This window comes from Clavelina lepadiformis, chromosome 2, assembly GCF_947623445.1.
Source record: "Clavelina lepadiformis chromosome 2, kaClaLepa1.1, whole genome shotgun sequence".
In the NCBI taxonomy this organism is placed as follows: domain Eukaryota; kingdom Metazoa; phylum Chordata; class Ascidiacea; order Aplousobranchia; family Clavelinidae; genus Clavelina; species Clavelina lepadiformis.
In genome coordinates this window covers 19,475,205-19,497,236 of record NC_135241.1, presented here as the reverse complement: position 1 = coordinate 19,497,236, position 22,032 = coordinate 19,475,205, and the positions used below count along the sequence as shown (strand labels likewise).

The window sequence follows — 22,032 nt, the reverse complement described above, 5'->3', positions numbered from 1 at the left end:
CGTATTTTATATTAATAAAAGTAATAAAATGTCAGTAATAAACTCACTGGTCAACAGTAAAGCAGGTAAGAATCTTTTTCGGTTGTTGATTTCGCATTTTATTCACAGCATCACTTCCAATGTAGGTCGCGTTTTGATCGCACAAATGCATCAAGCGCGCCTCTAGCGGCGTGTCGTCTGTCCTGACGCTGTGGCCCCAGTGATGAAACCCTGAGATAAACAGAAAGAATGAAGTTCGTAAACACGTTGATGAATCTTACTTATTTTGCGATAAAAAATGACCGTCTTTCTCTACATTAATAAAAAAGACGACGCAAAACTGCCACCGATGAGACTTTTTGTACAAAAACCGATCCGGGAAACTACAGGCGCCTGTCAGAAGTGTTTGTATAATGTCAATTAGGTTATCATAGACCTCAAACCGCTTGACATCGCGCGCATGCTCAATGCTTCGCGGGATAAGGCGATAAGAAAAACCGCAAAAATCTCACCGACTTCGGTGCTGAGCGATTCCATGGCTCTGTAACCCATGTCACAAGCACCGTGTTTACCTCCCTCTTCCATGACAGCCTCATAGATTGGTTTCGCGTATTCGTTGGCGCAGTGGATTTCAAAACCGAGCTCGCCAACAAACGATAATCTAGGAATTAAATTTGATATTTAGACACAGTTTTTAGATTGTTGTTTGTTTTTATGTTTTTGGGAACAGCGATGTTGTTTGAATTGTAGACTACCCTATTGGCCTATTGGCATTAAAGCTATACACATAATTCATTCCTGCTCAACTGACATTTCTGCAGTAGATAAACGTAAAATTTGTGAGAATTAACATACAAAATGTTTCAGGAATGTATCTGGATATCTGGGCATCTTTGGCTTAAAAGATCACTTTTAGCAAGAATCGTTGTCATGTACATTCCACTTACCTCATAATGATGGCAGGGAAACCAGCAATCTTGCTCGCCATCCAGCGACTGAAGCGAAGTTTTGTGATGTCGTCCTTTCCTAAGACATTCTGCAGGATTGCGCAGCTGTAGAATTTAAGTTGCTAATTTAGATAGACACTGAAATCATTAAAGAACAATTTCTCACGACTTTACATTGTATTTTGTTTTATCAAACCTCTTTGGGCCTTGCAAACTGAGGATGGCCATGGCTTCTGTACGGTCTTCGACGTTGCAGTTTAATCCCAAACCGCGAAGGTTGTCGCTGAGATGACCTTTGCAATATTCGGTCGTTGTACCGCCCACAGTCATATAGTACTCCGTTTCTAGGATGAGTTATTTGCACTATGATTCATTGTAATTAAAAGCTTTTACAAGCAAACAAATGTATATTAGGGGAAGTCAAAGCCGTTAGTAGAACGTTTTTAAAGTACAAATTTAACAGCAGAGCGAACATGAGCAAACAAAAGAGAGGCAAGCAATGTTCGATGAAATATTCAGCAAACACTCTCAGTTAAATCTCATACGTTATTAGTCAAGCTGTGAAATCATCCAGATTGCCCACAACTAACATTCACCATTTCCCGGACAAGTTACTGCTTGCTAATTATACTTAGCCCTAAATTAAGCCAAACCCATCTTAGCCGTTAGAGTCATAAGATAGGCTACAGTTAGAGTTTGTGTGCAAAACTTAGGCTCAGACAGGCTCGACCCGATATATGCAGGCTGGCTAACAGCAAAAACTGTGCCTATTGAACTGTTTGTATCGCTCCGATTCACCTCCCTTTTTGCTTTCCACTTTTGCAACGACCAAATCCGACTCGATTCCGCCCCTGTCGTTCAGCATCAAGGTGTAAGTGCAAGGACGAATTTTCTTGCCACCAGTGACGTCACGAGAGAAAATATGACGAGCCGCTCTGCTTGCGTCCGGACCGGTGATAAATAACTTGCCCATGTAGCTTGTATCAATCATACAAGCGGATGTACGGCAAGTAAGACACTCTTTGCCTATCTGAAAGGTTAGTTTACGAAAGTGTTATATATGGTATAAAATGGTATAAAATGTGTCCTGGCTGTTTAACCACCCAATCTCAACCCCTGCTGCTTGGGTCGCGTCCCAGCATTGTGTCGCCAATGGATTTGGTTGAGTTGCCACGTAAGATTCGTAACTCGTGTTTCGTAGGTTAGGATTATATAAAGCAATTGTTATAGCAATATAGCTCGAAACATAATACACGTTAGTCGTTAGGTAACGACGAAAAGTGGTGAACTGGCGGTGTTTGCGCCATCTTGTTTTAATTAAATATTACGTAAATTACATTTGATTGTATCGCGCAAAGAAAACGTTGGTACAGTAACGTAACGAAAAGGAAAACGCTGATGGCTAAGTGATTAAGTGGTCTTTGTAAAACACATCAAAGACATGATACCACGTTGTCAACAGTTCAGTTTACACAATGAGTGACTGCTGCTGCTGCTGCTGTTGCTGATGTGAAGTTTTTATTTTTGTGGTCTAATATGCTGTTTTGACATAATGCACTTTTTAGATGTTTTCCGGCCATAGCTGTAATCTAGTCGTCGTTGCTATTCGTGACGCGACAATTAATCGAACGACAGCTGATCGAACCGACAGTTGATCGAATCGACTGGGTTAGGGTTAGGATTTATCGTTCGATAAATTGTCGTAGTACCGTTGCTATTATATGTTCGAGACCTATTCTATGCGCAGCACAAATATTCTTTCATATAGTTTATGGGAAATAAAACAAAATGAATGAAAAGCTTACATACCTAACTTGAAATTTTAATTATAAGTTACAAAACCAGAAAACCAAAGAAATTATGGGCAGTAGGTTTCAGAGATATTTGGCGCTTCAAAATTGCTTAGCATTACACAGCGTCTCAAAATTGCAGTTTGGAAAAATGTCTTATTCAAAACATGTGATGATAACGAGCAGTTTTGTATTTTTCATGTAGTTTGTGATAAGGATTATTTATAACCAATAATAAATTACTTTAGGAATTTTTAAAGCAATATTTTTATAAATGTTATGGTGAGGTGGGTCGGTAAATATTTTTACGCCTAAAATTTGGATAACGATTGAAAAAGGTTGAGAAACACCAGCACACCAGCACACCAGGAACAAAAATGGATAAAGTGAAGCCCGTTGCTATATAAAAATATTCTTTTGACGGACTCTATCTTGTGAAACCTTTGTTCAAAAATTGAAAAACTCACCCTGCTGTGAACTTTTCCGGGATAATCAAAAGTATAATCTTGCTCTAGCTGATCCCGGTAAGGATAGTTTTCGTGCTTTTCCCCGTCGTAGGAGCCGTAATAATCATATTCCAACGGACTCAAGTTTTTCTTTTCATCTGGCACAAAATAACCAGGTCGTTCCCAGCCATGTTTCTCTTCAAAAAAGCATCCTCGTTCTAGAAGAGTCTGCAAGTAATAACAGACTTTTTAAGGTTCGGTTTTTGCGACCGCTAAAATTTTTTAAGAGACTGCGAATCTTTAAAGACTAACTGCCAATTTTCTGTTGTAGTTGCTGAAGCATAAATTTTTGGAGACCGTTGGAAAAGCTTAAGAGACAATTTTGGTCCCAAAAAACGCCTTAAAAAAGCGCTGAACGAAAATATGTAGAATAACTGGAAAATGTTTCACAAAAACTTTAAACCAATACATTGACGACATTGTATAAAACTTCATCTTATCTCAACAACATCCCAAATTACAAAGTTTTCCATAAAGTGCTGACCTCGTGAAGGGCAAGATGGCGGGAATTTCTGCCAGCCAATGGCTGGTCATGGTGGTAGGCGATACAGTAGTGCTTGGCGTACGCTTCATGTGATTTTGCCTTTAGCCAAGATTTATTCGTGGCGACATGTGACGGAAATCGTCTACAAAATCAACAACAACAAGTTATATAGATGGAACAAACATACGCAACATTAGTACACCTATTCATTAAGATAGGTTATTCATCGATAAAAACAGAAAAACAACGGCATAAAAGCTGTCTTTACTAGCACCTTGATAAGACTCTGTAACTTGTACCTTACATCCCAGGCAAATAGGTTGAGTTCCGGTTTCCCGTTAAGTACCCAGTGCGCGATCTCCCTGCCTGCTCCTCCACCGAGCATCATCCCACCACTGTTGAATCCACTACCGAAAAAGAAACCTCTCACTTCAGGGGATTCCCCAAGCAAGGGAGATCGGTCGGGTGTGAAGGACTCTGGGAAAAAAGCCTTAGTTGAAATAAAAACTTAAGCTAAGTAATAGACTCCGCTATACGTGGATACAGCAAAGGTAATAATAATTTAAATAAGGTTTGACGTTACCAATATAGAGGCTATAGATAAAATAACTAAAACCATTTAAAACATAGCACAAAAATGAGAAAATTACGGTAAATATTACCCACATTCAACAGCTACATGGTAATAAATGTATATGACGATATGTTAACTATTGGTTAAACGTAGCTAAACAAGTTTTGAACATCGGTTATAACGAGCTATTCTTGCCTGATGTTGATTTCCAGGCTACAAATTCTACCGCTAGATGACAGTGTTAAGATATACCTGGTCCACATACAGTAGAGCGGATACCGGACTGGGCAACGGCGGGCACGATGTCGCAAGCTATTTCGATATGTCGTCCGAATACGTCCCAGTCCAAATCATAAAGTCCGAAGGCAAAATCTTTCTCGACCTGTTTAATTAAATCGAAATAAGTGCGGATACAATTTGTCACGAAGGAGTGGAAGAATAACCAATTAACTTTTACATAAAATAATATAATGTGGAGGGCTTATTATCAAACACCACAAACTTGCAATAGGTACAAGTACATTCAAAACATATTTTTGTAACAAAAATACGGGGGAAAAAACGAGGAGTTCTTTATACTTTGCAGTTCAATTTTGACCTGCGCTTTGAAAAGAGCTGATTGGTATACTATCCGAAATTAGTCAGCAATAATGTTAACAAAGTATGCTCTTATCAGTAATTGTCGTATAGCTATTGCTATTTGTGGTATTTTACACAAGACGATACACGAAAGTTGGACCAACCAGGTACACGTTAGGCCTCGGGCATACGGAGTTTATAACCACGGCATTACGCAGCAGCAGTGCACAACGCAACAAAGCTTCACCTTGTCACAGTACACAGGGTTGGCTTCGTACCCGCCGACTTGCAACGTATCACCCTGTCGTTTCAGGTACACTGACCCGTCGTGGTCTCGAACATTTGGAACTTTACTAACCCCTTCTATAGCTTCCGTGACGACATAAGCGTGCCTAAAGGTCACTTGGGGAACGTTGATGCCAATCATCTGTGAAGAAAGTTAGTTCAGGAAATTTTTTGTTGCTGCTAGTTTAAATTTCCATGAAAATGCGGTTTAAAACGTAATATAATATAATATAATATAGGATATTTATAAACCGTATAAACTCCCCGAGAACGTATTGAATCGTTACAAACTGGGTGGTAATTATAGACTTTGATATGATAATAAGAACCCTATTTTTAGACATCCGGCCTCACGATTACGTCTGCTATGATCATAGTCCAATTGAATTTGAAACCGATATGAAAGAACAGTGATTCAATGCAATGTCAAATAAGGTTGCATAAATAATTCAAAAGGAGGATAAAGTAACTAATGTAACCTGTCCTATGTATGGCGCCCAGACCCCAGCGCAATTGATGACATTTTTAGTCTTTATCGTGCCCTGATTTGTGACAACTGACGACACCCGACGAATGCCAAGAGAGTCCTCCTCGGTGGTGACGTCGATAACTGGACAATTCTCAACGATCTGTGCAAAATGTAGTGAAAGCAACGGAAAAGTTTTACCTCCAAAACTTTTACCAATTGTTGGCAAAACTTTCAACAATAACAACATTAACGAAGCCACTCATTTAAATGCGTGCAAGTTGAAAGCGAAACAGCAAATTGAATCATTTGCCATGTTAAGGGTGTCTGCTCTTTGCGAAAATTTGCGTCAAAAGCAACGAGACAGACAAATAACACGATTTATTTCAAATTTATCGAGAAGCTTCCGCTTAGAAATTGCACGACTCGATCGAGAAGAATCGCTTAGGGCATGTTTTAACCAAAAGGTCGATGAACTACACAGGGGGTGGATATATTGTCCGAGAAATATTTATCTTACCATCAGCAATATTTTCTTTGCAATGATAAAATTTACGTCATGGTCTTGTTAATCAGGAGCGAACAACAAAACATGTTTCTTACTTGAGCGCCGTATTTACTTGCAGCTTTCGTGTACGTCATACAAGTTCCAGAAGGGTCCATTGTGCCGTCCAGAGGGCTGTATACCGCCCCCGTGAGTTTGGAAACATCGAGCAGAGGGTGAATATCTGATATTTCAGCGGGGGTCAGGACGTGCGACTCTATCCCAAAATTCTTGCCGAGCTAAACATAAAATAGTGATGAGATAAGAACTTGTCGGCTCAATGACGTAGCGGTTAACGTGCCTACAACGTAAACATGCATGGCGGGGTTGATTACCAATTGCGCTACCGTTGTAACACCCTTGAGCAACGTATATGAATGACGCTTGCTTCTGTTCAATCGTCTTGGTGAACAGTTCCGCATTTCAGCAATACAACAAAAATTAAAAAAATAAATAAAAAATTGCATATATCGGAACTTGGACAATAGACAAATTCGGTGAGAAATCATCGCCGAGTTCAAGTCACGCAAAGGCGTGACCGAATCCGAATCCGAACCACGAGGGTAAAGATTGCGATACCGGCAGACCACCACCACTAATATGGACCCAGGAAAATATTTTTCACGCAAGGTATTTTGTTTACCGGTAAAGATGTCACCCTATAGTTCATTGGCGGCTTAGGTGCGAGCTTATCCTTTCAATTACCGCAATGAAAAACCCCTGAGAAAGCGTGGTGTTAGTCATTTCTTGGATTATGACGTTTAAGGAAGTAAGTAAGTAACTTTCGATTGCAGTTGCGGACAATCCTACCTTAGACGTTTTGTCTGAAAATGTTTACTACAATTTTTATGGTGTTGCATCACGTAGCTCATAGTTTAACTAAAAACCACGCTACGAGACTTCCGACTCATACTTTACTGTAGTTGTTTACATCCGCTACATTCAATTGTCTTCCTTTCACGTGGATAGAAAAAAGTGATTACGTAACACGATTTAGCCTGCGTTTTTTTAATTTACCTCTTTTTCTGCTATCACGTGTTTGCAGTGGCTTGCGCAATATAACAAGCCGGTTCAATGACTGTTATGGATGGGACGATATGAGCCTAAACCCGAATAGATTCGCCAAATATCGCCTGCGTGGAAGATTCAGGCAAACACAAATACAAAATTACGCATAATTATATCGACTTTGATGATAAAGAATGATCTAGTTTGGTGGCTTTGCTAAAATAGGGGTATACACTCCTCACAATGAAGGTCGTTTACCTAACGATTTTGCTTTCAAATAGCCATTTAAACATTTTGTGGAACCAAAGCACTTGGTTTAGCATTTGCGCCATCTTATAAGCCAAATTTGACAACCTTAGGAGGAAATTTTATCCTTTGTTGCTGATACGAAGGATAAGATTCACCTGTGTCGACCTTATAATAATAATTCACCTTATAATATTCGGGTTCATAACATTCTTCGCGGCCCATCCCTATCAGTTAATAATCAATTTGCTTCGCGGTACAGTACATCCAAGGATGTAGGCATCATCGCCTGTACACCTTTTGCATAAAAACTCTATATGCCTCCGCTATAACAAGTCAGTGTCAAAAACATATGAAAATAAAAATCACACTTCTAGCCTAGTGAAATAGTGTCAGTGAATGGTATTTACCGTTGCCATGGCTTTGTAAGAGTCCATCCTCTCCTTTGTGTAAGCAGTGAACATACCGCCGGTTTGAACCCATCCCGTTTCTTGACCGGTTTCTTCTTTCAAAACTTCGGTCATCAGCTTCCGGGTGTGTTCCGTAACTTCCATCTCGAAATCGTGAGAAACTAACCTCCATAGAAGACCTAAAAGGAACAAGTGTTATTGAAATGTTTCTTGCGCAATTACTCATTATCTAAGACAAAGTATTGTGAAGTTCATATAACACAAAAGGTGACAACTTCGAATGCCACGTGTCCAGAAAGCGCGCTGGCTAAATTGGAAATATCTCCAATTTTCAAACTTCCCAATTATTCTAAAACTTAGTTTACAATTTTGAGAGTTTAGGTAATGGGTAGGTGATGAAAATAGCATTGAATGACTGTTTATATATTGCATCTAACAATTCTTGTTACACTGTTGGAATTGCTCGTGAGTGGGAACTAAGATGAACACACACGTTTCGAAACCTTTGCAACACAAAATTCACATGTTGCATTACGCAAACGCATAAAAAAATTCTTTTAAATTTTAAATTAGAAATTTATGTCACGACCACCTGCTCAATACGAATGTTGTGCAAAGATTGTAGCAAGTATAACATATGTTGCTAAATAACTTAATATATTATTTACCAGCTGTGTGCCACGTTGTGCCAGCTGTTAGCATGTCTTTTTCAAGTAACAGCACTCTTCCAGCACCCATTTTGGCAAGATGATATGCGGTACTGCATCCCACGCTACCGCCGCCAATAACCACGGCATCAGCTTCTGCTGGAAGTGTTCCATGAATCACCCCCCCTTTCTCTTTGTGCAGTGACGTATCGTAAGGTACGTCTTTCACTGACGTAGAATAAAAAGAGCACGCGGTTGGAGATGACGAAGGTCTGTATAGCGAATACACAACGAACTCTTTTTGAACTGGTAAGTATGCTTTGTTATATCACTTCTAAGTACTGTGAAGCTAGCATTGAAAACCACAGAAACTATACAATGATATCACCAGTCGCCAAAATGCAAGTCAGTTTAAACGTCACAACAACATGGTGTTTACCTCAGGCTCCGGTAATAATGAGAGTTAGCCAACCGTGACCAGCGCTGATATGAGAAATGACCCGACAGGTTTATGTGAAACGTTTTTAACATCTTTGCAACTTTAACTGTCAATGGGTGCAGGAATTATTTTAAAACTCATATAAATATCTCACTAACATTAACTAATTTAATATTTCCTCCAAAGTCATTGCAATTTCAACGTTTTGCATGAAGTTTCAAACCGAGTATATTTCCTTCAAACGCTCTGTATTATTACCGTTCTGCTAACTACCAAGGTCGGGCTACATCTGCAACTGCTGTTTAATGTACACATTCTGTGGTGATTTGAAGCGCTGCACTTTAGCTCTACGTTGAGTGGTACCTATCTATAGGGTGATAGCATCTGTAAATTGTACGGCAGTACTTTGGAGCTTATGTTTGCTTAAAGACAAAACAGCAAACATCCACATGTCGTGCTCAATAGATTTGCTTGTGCACACCTTAACCGATGCCTGGCACACAGTCCATGTTAGAATAACTCTTTCAGCCTTAACTTGACTTGCTTCTTACCTAGTTACCTTGCCTCGCGCGGTAGGGTTGTGGCCAAGTGGGCGTTAATGTTAAGTTTATCAACGGAATAATGATATCAACGGAACATAATCATAAATACTGGACAAGACCATAAATTAAATATATTCAGTTAATAATAGGCAGGATATAGTATGTAAACTTATTCTTTTTATGAAATCGTTTTCTGGCCATTCAAGCCTCGGTCCGGTGATGAAGTTATTCTGTTCCGTTAGACTGTTAGAGCGTTGTAAGGACCGGTTAACCCGATGCGTTCAAAACTTCAAATTACGTCCCCCACATCTAACCAAGCAGAAGTACTGTAGTTGTGGATGGCTAAGTGGTAGGGTGCTTTGGGTCATGTCATTTCGTCCAACCAATTTTGTTCTTCAAATTATATTGTAGGCTAGCCATGTCCATGCCACCCAGTTAACGTTTTAGTTGTTTTGAATGCTCAATATAATGACAGCTAATCTTAATAGAAGCAGCAGTCGTGAGCAAAACTCTGGCCAATGGTAACTGAACAAAATAAATCAATAATGACGCGTCCTGGCTGGAGACCTACTTCGTCAAAATCTTTTTAACGGGAAGTACAAAGTGCTTCACGGTATAAAAATTGCATTGTTTTTCCATAGAAACTGTATGTTGAACTTGATCATGTGTAATAAGATATTTTATGTGCAGAAATCGTTAAAACGCTGATGTCATCATTGCCCAGTAGGGCATTTCGGTTGGACATGCCTGTTCTTAGGAAATTTCAGTTAAACTGTCACTGTACACAAAGCCTATTATTACAGTTTACCAAACAAATTTAGCTTAGCTTTCCACATTTGTCCATTTTATATGCAAAATTGCAAATGTTCTTAAATGGCCGACGTCAATAAAGCTGCCATAGTCACTAAAGTCTCGTCAGTAGGTTATTTTATATCTCATATCGTCACATCACATTGAAAATGAAGACTGGAAGAAAAAATGGGTTTGGTGACACTTAATCACGCGACGCTTAATCACCGACACATAATCACTAGGACATTAAATCACGCGACACTTAATCACGCGACACATAATCACTAGGACATTTAATCACGCGACATTTAATCACACATTTACAATGTTTATTTACATTTACAATTTACAGCAATGTTATGCATGGGAAATGTAAGCAACTGCACGAAGGTAGACTAAAATCTCGCTTGACAGATAACGGTCAAGTGTGTTTTGCACGCGCAGTTTCAGTGCCTTATACCGCATTGGAATAGAAGGTTGAGTACCAGCAATTCCTTGCAGAAACGTTGCACGTTGCATTTGAATGTCTTTTTCAATTCCCTGTATGAAAGTCCACAATGTCGGGTGGTGGCATTGAAAAGCACTTGGAGACCAAAATGCCAACCTTCGACTGCATTTGTGGTTCTTGCAATGCAACCAGCCCCGGCTTCGTAATGATTCCAACTTTCGATTGGAAAGATGGCTGAGCCGTAATTTTCACCACGTCCCGGACGTCGTCTGCCTCTGATATATGTGTGTTCGAAATACGAAAGCAGCTCAGGCATCTTCTCGTGATCGGGCATGCTATCAACTAAGATCAGAAATGACTCGTCTACGTCAGAGGAAGGGACCATGGCTAAGGCTGGTAAACACCGAACAGCTTTTCTTAATTCGTCATTAGACTCCACAGAGAGATGCACACGAGCTTGAATTACTGAATTTTCCTCACGCTTTTCCGACATCGAAGTGATTATGTGTCGCGTGATTAAGTATCCAAGTCGCGTGATTAAATGTCCTAGTGATTATGTGTCGCGTGATTAAATGTCCTAGTGATTATGTGTCGCATGATTAAGTGTCCTAGTGATTAAGTGTCGGTGATTAAGCGTCGCGTGATAAAGTGTCGCGTGATTAAGTGTCGGTACACCGAAAAAATGCAATTAAATGTCTGTCTTACTGGCGATCTTATCCAGCTAGATTAGGTTGTCCAGTGGTTGAAATTTCAGACAAGAAGTACTGTACAACTTACCTCTCGTCATGTAGTTACGTTATAGCATTTCAAATTTGGCCTTTGGTTTTCTTCAAAGTTTAGCAAATTGCTTTGAAATTTACTTTAAAAGTATTTAATAGAGAATACAGATACGGCATGCGCTTATTTTTATCGTAGAAATTTTAATAATTTCTCAGCACTTAGCGAAAATTTTCTGGCTTAGCACGTATGCTGTAGCGTAGCTAAAACTTCTTTTTCTTAAGGTGAAGTATTAGAAATAACCCAAATTCTGTGAAGCAATCTTTAATAAACCAACCTTAACTTTACTACCGGTATGCTTGCATTTTTCTGACAGATACAAAAGGACTTAAGCTTACCATACGTCCCGTTTTAGCCGGGACAGTCCCGCTTTTAAAGGCTTTGTCCCGGCGTCCCGGTCAGTCAACTAAAAGTCCTGCTTTGGAATTTACTGAGCCAGCATTGCCCTACACTACATGGATATTAGCATGATGTGATTGGTCTGTTTAGCCACCTTGCAGAAAAGCAATACTCGATGCGTGTTCTTGTTTCGTTTTGTTAAATGTGAGAGTAATTGTTACATCATTATAGCTGGTAATTGGTCCAGTAGTGAGTTGATTGTTAGCGCATTCGCTTGTTCAGTGTTCAGTAATAGTAAGCTAGGAGGAGGAGATGATCTTTTTGCAGTTAGGTTATCGAAAGAACTTAGTTCGTACGGTACCGTTACTTGTTTGCATTTTCTTCTGCAAAAACCATTTGAATGTGAAAGCCCTTATCACCTGCAAAATTAAAACTGACTTTTCCTGCTGTGATTTTTATGAGAAAATAAAGTCGAATATAGACTTCTGGAAGAAAGTATTTTCTACAGAAAAGTATGATTGGACGATTATGTAAATTTACAAATGCTTGAACGTTGTTTTGTTTCCTAGTAAAATCCATTATTTTAGTTTTTCTTGGTGTCTTGCTACTTTAGTTGTCCCTGACGATAGGAATCCAACATAATCTCATACTTCTAGTAAAATATGAACCACATAATTATCTGATAGGGATCGTTGTTCTGAAGCGTCCCGCTTTTCAATCACAAAAATATGGTAAGCCTAAAAAGGTAGGCTGTTTAAGCAAACATCTGTTTTATGAAATAAATAATAACGTCTTTAATTTGGAAGTGCGCGTGTTATATCCAACGCTAAAGGAAACACATTACCACTATATTAGTCACGCTCTTCGTTTTCCGTTTGAACACAACTGCGATATAATTGTAGTGCCAATGTGCATCATGTTATTTATTCATGCATCTGCGTGTTAAACAAATGTTTAGGTCCTAATATCTGCGTGTATGTGAAATGTATGCTGCATTTATGTCGGATTGCCGGGAAAGGCCAGAAGCCTGTTACGTAATAATTAATTTTCTGTGGAAAACGTTTCGTTCCTTGTAAACCAGGGGTTCCCAATCGGTGGTACGCGGGGGCTTTTCAGGTGGTACGCGAGCAGCTCTCCGTTGCATGCGATATACAGTATAGTAGTATAACAATTTAATTTTGAGTTGCTAAAATATGCGAACAACACTTTTATTTCTTTCCGTACTAAATTCTCTGCACTCAGTAAGCTACTTTTGTCGATCTTGCTCCCTGCTGTCATTGTTATTAGTACAATGCTGCTGTGCGAACATTGGATCAAATTATTTGTTTTGAAAATAGTGGTACGTGTTGACAATCCGTGGTGGCTAAGTGGTACGAGAACATAAAAAGGTTGGGAACCCCTGTAATGTAAACTCTCAGCTATTATCTTCTTTTGTAGGAGACGCGCTTTAAAATCAAGAACAGAACAGTATCATCACCGCATGTGTATTTGTTCTATGTGTGAGACTGGCGGTGTCGTGTCGTAGACCTGGCTCGGAATTTTCCAGGAAAATGCAGATCTTTTGGGTAGTCTACTACACGCACAATCTGGACCTCAGGACCCGGCGTGTCTTAATATTGGCCGTGAACGCAGAATTTCAGTGTGAAGATGTAACTTAAACTGCTTAACAGGCATGTAAATTTGTGCAAAGTAGTGCTTCACGTATACCTACATGTGTAGCCTAAGTAGTCTATAGTTTTATGTTTTTAATCTCATGCTTTGTAAGTAGTTCTTAGTTTCTTCGTTTGTATAGTTTTATGTAGACCTACACATAACCATTTTGTTTCACAACAATTCGTTAGTAAAATTTATTACATGCATTGCATTCCATCTTAGATGCGTGCACAATTTTTACTTGTACGGTGTACAACTAAAAAACGTACTTGCTGATGTACTGTATAAGCGTAATCAACAACTTCGTTTACGCGTGTTTTCAGTTTATCGGCCATGTATCAAAGTTAGTAACTGTGCACTCATTAAATAGCATAAGCCTAGGCTATACGCAATTTTCATATTGCTCACTGCTGACAATATTAGGTAGACTACATGTTAAAATCTCGACTTTTAACCTCTTTAGCTAAGTAGGCCTATATTGCCTTGTATAGACGTTATTATGTCTGTGATGATTTCAAATGCTATAATTTGCATTATTGCTGTTTTGGGAGATATTTCAACATTGTGTTTTAAGACTAATCTTAGAATACAAAACAATGAGCATAAATTGTAACGGAGTAATAAACCAAAACCAGGACTTTCAGACTTCTGTACTGCGTATATACCAAGACAGGCGGCTCACCGCAAAACCTGGACACGTCATTCCGTAACCTCAAGCTTGGTCACTTCTGGCTTGGTATTTTCATTGTATGACGAAAAAGCCAAAAATACTAAACCAGCAGAAAATTTCAACTGAAACTGACTTTCAAAATCTACGCTCTGTATTTGCTATATTTAAGCAACAAGACATCATCGAACAGCTTCGATTTATTTTACAGCTACACTGACGCGAAAAGGGTTAGTCATGGTTTCGTACATAAAACATCAAGCATCAATCAAATTGGTAAAGCGAAAAGTTTGCCGATGACACTTAATTGGCGCTGATTAATGTACAAAGCTAGGATTACGTAGAAAACACCTTTATCAGATATACGGCACTGCTGAACCAATGAAAATCTTGGCAAATATCAACGAAAAAAGTTACTGACCAACACCTCTGCCCGTCATCACAGAATGAATGAAGTTACTCAAAGGTATAAAATTTTGCGGTTCGCGCTGGTTTCCCATGAAGAGCTCCTATGTACCCACTTTTTCATGGTTAGAATATCTCTTGGCCTGTTATCCGTCGCCGATGTCACTTTGTTCTTGATTGGCAAGTCAGTATTGTTGGTAGGAGTTTGGCACGCTGTAGAACACTCCGCAAACGAAAAAGTCGCCCATGTACGCAAGCCTATGCTACAGTTCGTCGTCCAATGCATGAACACAATCTGAGGCTAATGGCAGATAGCCGACGTTGAATAAAGGCGCGTTCACTTCGCAGTCTTGTAATGAGAGTTCGGGCAAGCAATTACTGCTCAAATTTCGAGCGATTTGCAGACCTGCAACAAGCAAAAGCATACCACAATGAAAATCAGACAACTGGAATGTTTCGGGAGTGTTCATTGAAACTGAGTACTCATTACATCAGGGTAATTGTGACATGGAGTGTGTGATTAATGTTTATTTGATACCTGCTTTGCCGGTAAAGCTCATTTCGGGCTGTAAGAGAAAGGAAGTGCTGACTTGCTTGGGTTCGCTATCTGCAGAACAAAGACAACCTTTTAATATGCGGTTGTACTAAAAAGACAGAAACCACAAGACTACACAATTCCGTCATAAAAAAACCAATCACATGAACCCGAAATGCGATAAACGTGACTTCCAATAAATCGTCTAGGCTTGCAGACGCCGAGCCAAGGTTAAGTAGCTTTATCAATACGAAGCAAGGCTCCATATGAACTCGTTGCGTGAGATGACCTTTCTATAAAAGGCAAACTTACTGTGAAAGCCGAAGCTGTTTCCGGGAAGTAGCAGTTCGCTCAATGCTGACGCTGGCTGCTTCACTGTGGGATCAAAAAATGTACATTGTAAAGATGATTGTGATTAAGAATGTAATGTTTTAGAAAGTGGGATTATTAAACCAATAAATAATTCATCCAACTCTGCGTAAGAAATTTTCGGAAATCTACAAGCATTGAGAACTATTGCTATTTTACAACTAAAATCTCTTTAGGTATTAGCAACCATGCTGGTACCATAATTTTGCGGTACCCTTAAAAGCGACCTTTGAAGTTTTAAGAGTTTTGCGCTCAATATAATGTTGATGAAATTTAAAACATACAAGTTACATACCTGGCGATATTTGAGTCTGTCTGGGAAGCATGGTCCCAGAAGAGTCATAGCATCTCCTTTTCAGTGGTTCAGGAACTGGTAAGATAGGCGCTCGCAGCTTGTGCTTTAGCTGGCCTTTTTCGCGATTTGCCACGGGCCAGTCGGGAGGGGCTTCAATCAATCCAGTTTTTAGGTTTCTTATATGTTCTTGGTACTTGTCGCTTGCCACGTTTATAGCTTGGTAACATGGCGGCTTGAAATTCGGGTCCAGGATTGACGAAAAGTCGATTGGGTTGGACTTTCGATAATTTGGTTGCTGGTCACACGTTTCGAGTCCGTGCAACGGACTGCCACCATAGGCGCTGTCGCAGGGGCTCAGAGACCCAAGGGGGGTGGACGAGCCGGAGGACGTGAGATGTGAGTCGGACCGGTTGTCGGATAGTGTTCTTTGCCCCTCTTGAAAGTTATTTGCTCTTCCGATGTTATCAGCAGGAAGCTAGGAAGAACAAACAGGACTTCAGACTTCGCAGTGTTACGAGTATTACCACAGCGTCTATGTAAATAGGTCCAACCAAACAGCTTACACTTAACATGGGGTTGTACGAGGTAGCTACGGTTTGCAAATGCACTTACCCGAGCAGGGTTGGGAAAGAAGACAGATGTACCACCGTCTGTGACCGTGTTGTTGACAGCTGTTGAACCTTGAATGTCGCAGCCTACGACGACGTCACTGAACAGGTCCTCCAGTTTCTCTGTAAAAAAATGAAAGGTTAAAATTTCGCCGAAGTAGCGCTTTTGCCCAAGACAGCGTGTCGACGCATCATACCAAAACGTCGTAAAGTTAAGAAAGAGCATAAGACAAACTGGAACAACGACTTCACTCAACAAGATCTCGATATTTACGAGATGATTATAGCTTAAATGCGCTCGTTATTCGTCGGTGTACCTGGTACAAGGCTGTCTGATTCGGTGTATGGGTCGCCAATCGAAGGCGCGTTGTGAAATATTTCTGGACAATTGTAGACTGCAAAATATAAACAGAAACGTCCTAATTCTGCAAGGATTTGCCCAACAGTTAAAAAATGTTTTTTGCATCTTATTTCTTATTGCAACCAGAACAAATCACTAGGCTACGATAAACTGCTGCTCTTTACCGTCATCGTTTTCGTCCACTTGCAAGAAAATAAGAGGCACCATACTGCAGTCGTCCTTTTCCGGTTCTACGTAAAAATATCAACAATACGTTGTGAAAGCAGTAATAACCCTCGGTGATTAAGTTAATTTCCTGCCACTAATTTAGGCTCGTTTTTAAAACGAGAGTGTTTTCTCATTAGAGTTATTTCAGGTATGACTGATCGGAAGACAAACCGCTGAGGTTTCGCTGTCGAAATTTAGGTAAATATTTTCTTGACAAATGTCGTACCTTTCTCAGCTTGCGGTTTAAAGAGGTCTTCGGCATCAGATACTGCCTCCACTTCATCTACATCGTACGATTCCTGAAAAAAAATGACATCATGTGGGTGATTAAAGCCGACTGGAAAGTGATATGAGATTATGCGACAAGCAAAAAAGCAGGTTAAACATTAATCAACATTGACTAAGAAGAGAGTGGTGGAAAGGCTAGCGATAAAAAATATGGCGATGTCTAAGTCTTTGCTCGTGAAACATCTTGTTTTTCTCACTCTAACTTTTTGTGACCTTATCCAAAGGGCTATATTAGGCAGTAATAAATGTGAGTTGCGCACAAGGTTACGACAATATTCATTTATTTCCTTTCTTTACATTTTAATTTTTGCGGCAGGTAACACTGCGGTTGGCTTGAAGCGAGCCGATTTTGCGAAAACAAAATTCTTTCAAAAACTGCAGACTATTCGCAATAACAGCATTATTGACGTCACGGATCCGCCCATTTTAAAGTACCAGATACAGGATCGAATTGCGCTCATACAGCTTTACCACTATTTTGTCAAATTTTTTCCTCGTTTAGAAAGGAACGAAAACGCGCCTTTTACCCAGAATTTTACAACGAAAAAAAAACTTTCCACCCAGTGTATTTGAGGCAAAACGACAGAAGAAGAAAGAAGAGTAAAGAATGTGCCTTATCATAATAAAAGAGAGTAAGAAAGAGCAAATGCCCTGAAGGCAAGTCAACAGCAGGCGAATGGCAAACCAGGCGCGAATAGATGGAAAATAACAGCCAGTTGCTAGAACCGGATAGAGAGCTGCAGAAATGTTAATTGATATTACATTCATAAGCATAAGCTATCTATCTAAGGATACATCAAACACTCACCGTTGATTGAAGGTCGGTGAACGGCAGCGCACAAATGTTTTGGCTGCTAGTCCACTGGTCGATGGAGAGGGCGACTTCGCTGTGTATTGCACCGCTAAAAAAGACATATGAAACTGAGGTCAACCGGTGTAAAATATATTAAAGGGCGGATGTTTCGTCATCTTGACGCTATATATTACTGAAGGTAATGCACCTTAACGTCTTATTGATCAACAGTCACAGAATTTTCCCAAAACTAACCCACGCAACGATTCCAAAGTACAAATTGTCAAGAGACTTGCTTACCTTATTACGTAGTGAACGCAAACCACACATTGCGGTGTGTGATTTTTCTGGTTGTTGATGACAGTCGCTTGCGTAACTATCCAATGATAACCTCCAGTTTTGGAAAGGAAACGGTATTGATCAGTTTCTATTTGGTTGAGCCTGTACACTGCATAAATAATACAAACCTATTTAAAAACCACAATTTCGTGCGGATGGATAACATCAAACCACTTCCGTAATAAGATATTGTAAACAACCTTGACGCGCGCAAGTGTTATTTTTTCCGTTGCGGTTTGGGAAAAATCAAAACAAAACCGCAGGAAATGGCGACAACTCACGTTTTTGGAAGAAGTCCTGAATTGATTTAATGTCTAGAGCATGACAGTAGTCGAAAAAGGACCGTCCTAACATGTCGCCCTCGGTGTAGTCCAAAAGGGCCGAGATCCTGTAAAAAATCCAGATTTTTAGCTTATTTCTCCCATGGTTAAATGAGGTCTATGACCCCAACTGGTTTCATGGCGCCTACTGGCAAGGAGAAAACGCCAGGTATAGGAAGCAATAGATTCCGAAATCTGACATATCAAAATCTGCGATCTCCGATGAATTTTCAATACTCGTGTGAGCATTACAGTATTTGGTACAAGAAGGAAATAGAAAAAACCTCACCTGTCATCGCAGTAGGTGAATTTCATATCTGGGCTGTGCTGGGTGACGAAGGTTTTGCTGTCTAGGAAATGCTCGATGTTGGCGGGGTGGGGGATTGGTTCGACGTGAGCAACAAAGTACGGTTGTGCTTTAGAAAAATAAAGGAAACGTCAAGCACGAATGGCATGCTAATGATCATACCCGTTCAATTATTTTAAGTTTTCTGTAAGGCAGAGGTGAATTGCGTTTACCAAAGTATTTACGTCAAAGCACGAAACATAACCTAACAACCCCTAACGACCTTGCTGTAATAGTCTCAACACGTTTTACGTGACCCTCTACTGAATATAATTAGATTTTATCATGAAATAACGCAAGTTATAGATGCGACCACCCGAATTTTTGCATACAAGATGAACAAACAATCCTCATCTTTACCTGAATCTGTATGGACAACGCCGCTGCAGCGAAGAACCTTCGAGAAAAAAATTGCATGTTAAAATGATAAATAAAAATGAGAATAGAACATTAACTTAAGACCCATAGAACTTAAAATAACGTTTATTGACAGAAAAGCCGACTAAGACCACACAATGAACAACGTATGAACGAACATACAAAAAATTTATCTGCTAATTCCCCAAAAAACTGGCGAGATATCTACTTAAGCTTAGCAACTTTGAACTGTCAGTAATCGCTTTTGAAAGAAGAGGTATTTTAGTGAAAGGTCATCGACCAATGCCCAACTCACACATGAAAGAAATATAGCCTTCTGCCCTCGAAAGAGACGTTGCTGTTTTTCAAAATACGGTAGGAGAAATTGCTCGCTCGCTGTAAAGTCACGGTAAAACGATCGAGTTCCACCAACGCTGAGACAATAATATTTACAGACCAAAATCGCCGTATAATAAAGCGCTAGAGTGTGTTTAATACTTCGTAACTATTGTAGGAGTCTTTTGTTGTCCTATGTTGTGTCAGAATGTTCGAGAAATCATGTAAGGCTTCCAAGCTGAAGAGAGCAAAGGAGAGAGACAAAGCGAAAAAGAAAAAAAGCGCCAGTGGAGACGTGACTAGTGAAAAGAGCTCGATGGAGGCTTAACACTAGCTGATAAATAGGCCAAAATAATTGCATGCTTTTGAAAGTAACAACAAGAAAAATGTCGTATTGATTCTAATCTCTTGCACGATTGACTCCGATTTCGACACGCATTCAAAAATAAAACAGTTATCTGCAAGCTATTCTGCCAAACAAACAAACAACCCAAAAATAACAACCTGAAGGTGTACAAATGACATTTAAATATTAATCAATAATAACTACAGTACTTTCATTTAACGCAAAACACTCTTACCTTGTAGGACGCTGATTTCAAATTAATACTCTTTCCGTTAATGGTTAGGGCGCTTTTCATTCGCAGGAAAAATGTTTGCCAAAGTTCTTTTTCTGCAAACAAAATTCAATGAATATCGATCGAGCTGTAGTGCAAAGTTCACACACACACACATACAACAGCAATATCCGCGGCTGGTTGCGCAATATACCGAACCGAGCATCGTCACCGTGACGTCACGGTATACGTAGCGACTGAACATCATGTGACCGTAAAAGACATACCTTCTGATTTTTTGAAGCAGTTACGGATTTCGTCATGGTCACCTTCGTGTGTAAATGAAAGTATACTCTGCCCAATCACATCCAGCTACAGAGAACAAAAAACAGTGTTATTTGTGGCGGTAGGATCTGGAATACTCAAGTTTAAAGTCATGCCCAAGCCTTATCAGTGGTGAGAAAATTTAAACTAATATTGCCAGACAAAACAATATACCGTTGCTAAATAAATATACACCAGAACCAGCATTGTTATTACAATGGCCGCCATTACACCAGAGTTGCGTCATCCTTATGCATCAAGGTTAAAAGGACATCGGTTTGTGATACTTTTTTACCTTCAGCGTTCACTTAGCTATTATATACATATGGTGGGTGATACAACATATTGTTAATAAGCTCAAAGATTGTGGTATTCCTAACGCGACAAGGGTTACTAGGTACACGTGTTATGGCTCAAATACGACGTCACAACACATAACATAAAAGGGCTGGTCAGTCTACACTTTATACTTGCCTTGGAAAGGCCCAGGTATTCCTTAACGTTGTCAGATACAAAGAGTACATCCAATTCATCCGAAAGTACGAGAATAAATGCATTTAATGCATTGACATAATCATCATCGGTTACTGGATCATAACGGAACTCTTTTTTCACATCTATTTCAATAACATCACCATTAATCATATACTCTGGTTCAGTTTAGACCATTCTTGAATTTACAAGAAACTGCCTTAAATTTCATTTACATACAAAAATTTGCAAAACACAAATAAAAACATATACATATATACAAAATTCATGGCAATGCTAACCTGGTAGCTTATTGGTGACTGTACATTTTCCACCAGCAAGTGACCGGCGTAGTTTAATGTAGCTGATTACTAGTCGCATGACCGCAGACCTGCATAAGACACAGCACAATAAAATTTTACAACATAACTGATAATTCCAAATTTGCAACAAATATTGAAGCAATATATTTCAATATCAAACTTACTTGTCAAGGTGATTAACAACGTCTTGTGCAATAGGGATGGTGTCACAGATTTCATCGAAAGTATGTGACTCTTTCGTCCGACGGCATCGAGCAGCATCTCTGCTCTTTTCTCTCCTCCTCTGCCTGTGGAAAAGAATAAAAATAATACCTTCAGCACATTGCAATAAGCTTGACACTTTGTTTAACAAAATCAGTAGCTCATATCATAGTCTCGTAGACAGACATTCTTAAGTACAAACTTAAAAAGAAGTAGTTTGTTAAGAAAAAAAACATAATTTTTACTTAGAAGCTAATAAAATAACCTAGCAAAACATTATGTGGTCAAATTAACATCACATAAACAAAAATTTACCTTCTTAGCATGGAAGGCGTAGTTTTCTCTTCTAAGCATAACATTGACATATTGCTTAAATATATTGCTTTACAATCAACTTGTTCAATAAATAGTTGTTTTTGTTTTCTGCAAAACGTAAGTAAAATGTCACATAATTACAAAAACTAAGACTTTTTTA

General features: G+C 39.4%; 2 protein-coding genes and 1 long non-coding RNA gene across 3 annotated transcripts in view; 1 reads left to right on the top strand and 2 right to left on the bottom strand.

Annotated features, from left to right (window-relative positions):
* The window catches only part of LOC143445204 (sarcosine dehydrogenase, mitochondrial-like), a 10,815-nt gene extending 1,372 nt beyond the window's left edge, over positions 1-9,443 (bottom strand). The window contains exons 1-15 of the mRNA XM_076944132.1: positions 8,905-9,443; positions 8,487-8,737; positions 7,819-7,997; positions 6,214-6,393; positions 5,624-5,773; positions 5,107-5,286; positions 4,533-4,662; positions 4,006-4,183; positions 3,707-3,848; positions 3,184-3,390; positions 1,725-1,956; positions 1,123-1,270; positions 927-1,031; positions 492-640; positions 48-210 (exon numbers count right to left, since the gene is read on the bottom strand). Of these exons, the coding sequence (XP_076800247.1) occupies positions 48-210; positions 492-640; positions 927-1,031; positions 1,123-1,270; positions 1,725-1,956; positions 3,184-3,390; positions 3,707-3,848; positions 4,006-4,183; positions 4,533-4,662; positions 5,107-5,286; positions 5,624-5,773; positions 6,214-6,393; positions 7,819-7,997; positions 8,487-8,737; positions 8,905-8,996 (2,486 nt within the window). The 5' untranslated portion in view covers positions 8,997-9,443. The remainder of the gene's footprint in view (positions 1-47; positions 211-491; positions 641-926; positions 1,032-1,122; positions 1,271-1,724; positions 1,957-3,183; positions 3,391-3,706; positions 3,849-4,005; positions 4,184-4,532; positions 4,663-5,106; positions 5,287-5,623; positions 5,774-6,213; positions 6,394-7,818; positions 7,998-8,486; positions 8,738-8,904) is intronic.
* Positions 8,706-14,670, top strand: LOC143445206 (uncharacterized). Its single transcript, XR_013113797.1, has 2 exons — positions 8,706-8,774; positions 13,240-14,670. It is a non-coding gene; the product is annotated as an uncharacterized LOC143445206 (long non-coding RNA).
* Positions 14,308-22,032, bottom strand: LOC143445205 (uncharacterized). Its single transcript, XM_076944133.1, has 19 exons — positions 21,873-22,032; positions 21,521-21,643; positions 21,336-21,424; positions 21,037-21,179; positions 20,526-20,610; positions 20,263-20,354; positions 19,349-19,385; positions 18,932-19,058; positions 18,604-18,710; positions 18,284-18,431; positions 17,999-18,092; positions 17,129-17,201; positions 16,860-16,925; positions 16,652-16,729; positions 16,339-16,457; positions 15,727-16,201; positions 15,375-15,437; positions 15,066-15,134; positions 14,308-14,933 (listed from the first exon to the last, which is right to left on the bottom strand). Exons 1-19 carry the CDS (start codon positions 21,920-21,922, stop codon positions 14,791-14,793), a joined length of 2,181 nt encoding a protein of 726 aa, XP_076800248.1. The 5' UTR covers positions 21,923-22,032; the 3' UTR covers positions 14,308-14,790.

Excerpts from the sequence above, each read along its gene's own strand:
- LOC143445205 (XM_076944133.1), bottom strand. The coding sequence starts at position 21,922 with ATGTCAATGTTATGCTTAGAAGAGAAAACTACGCCTTCCATGCTAAGA. Across the intron at positions 18,711-18,931 it reads TTCACCTACTGCGATGACAG|GATCTCGGCCCTTTTGGACT; the intron begins GTGAGGTTTTTT and ends GATTTTTTACAG. Across the intron at positions 14,934-15,065 it reads GAGCTTTACCGGCAAAGCAG|GTCTGCAAATCGCTCGAAAT; the intron begins GTATCAAATAAA and ends TGCTTGTTGCAG.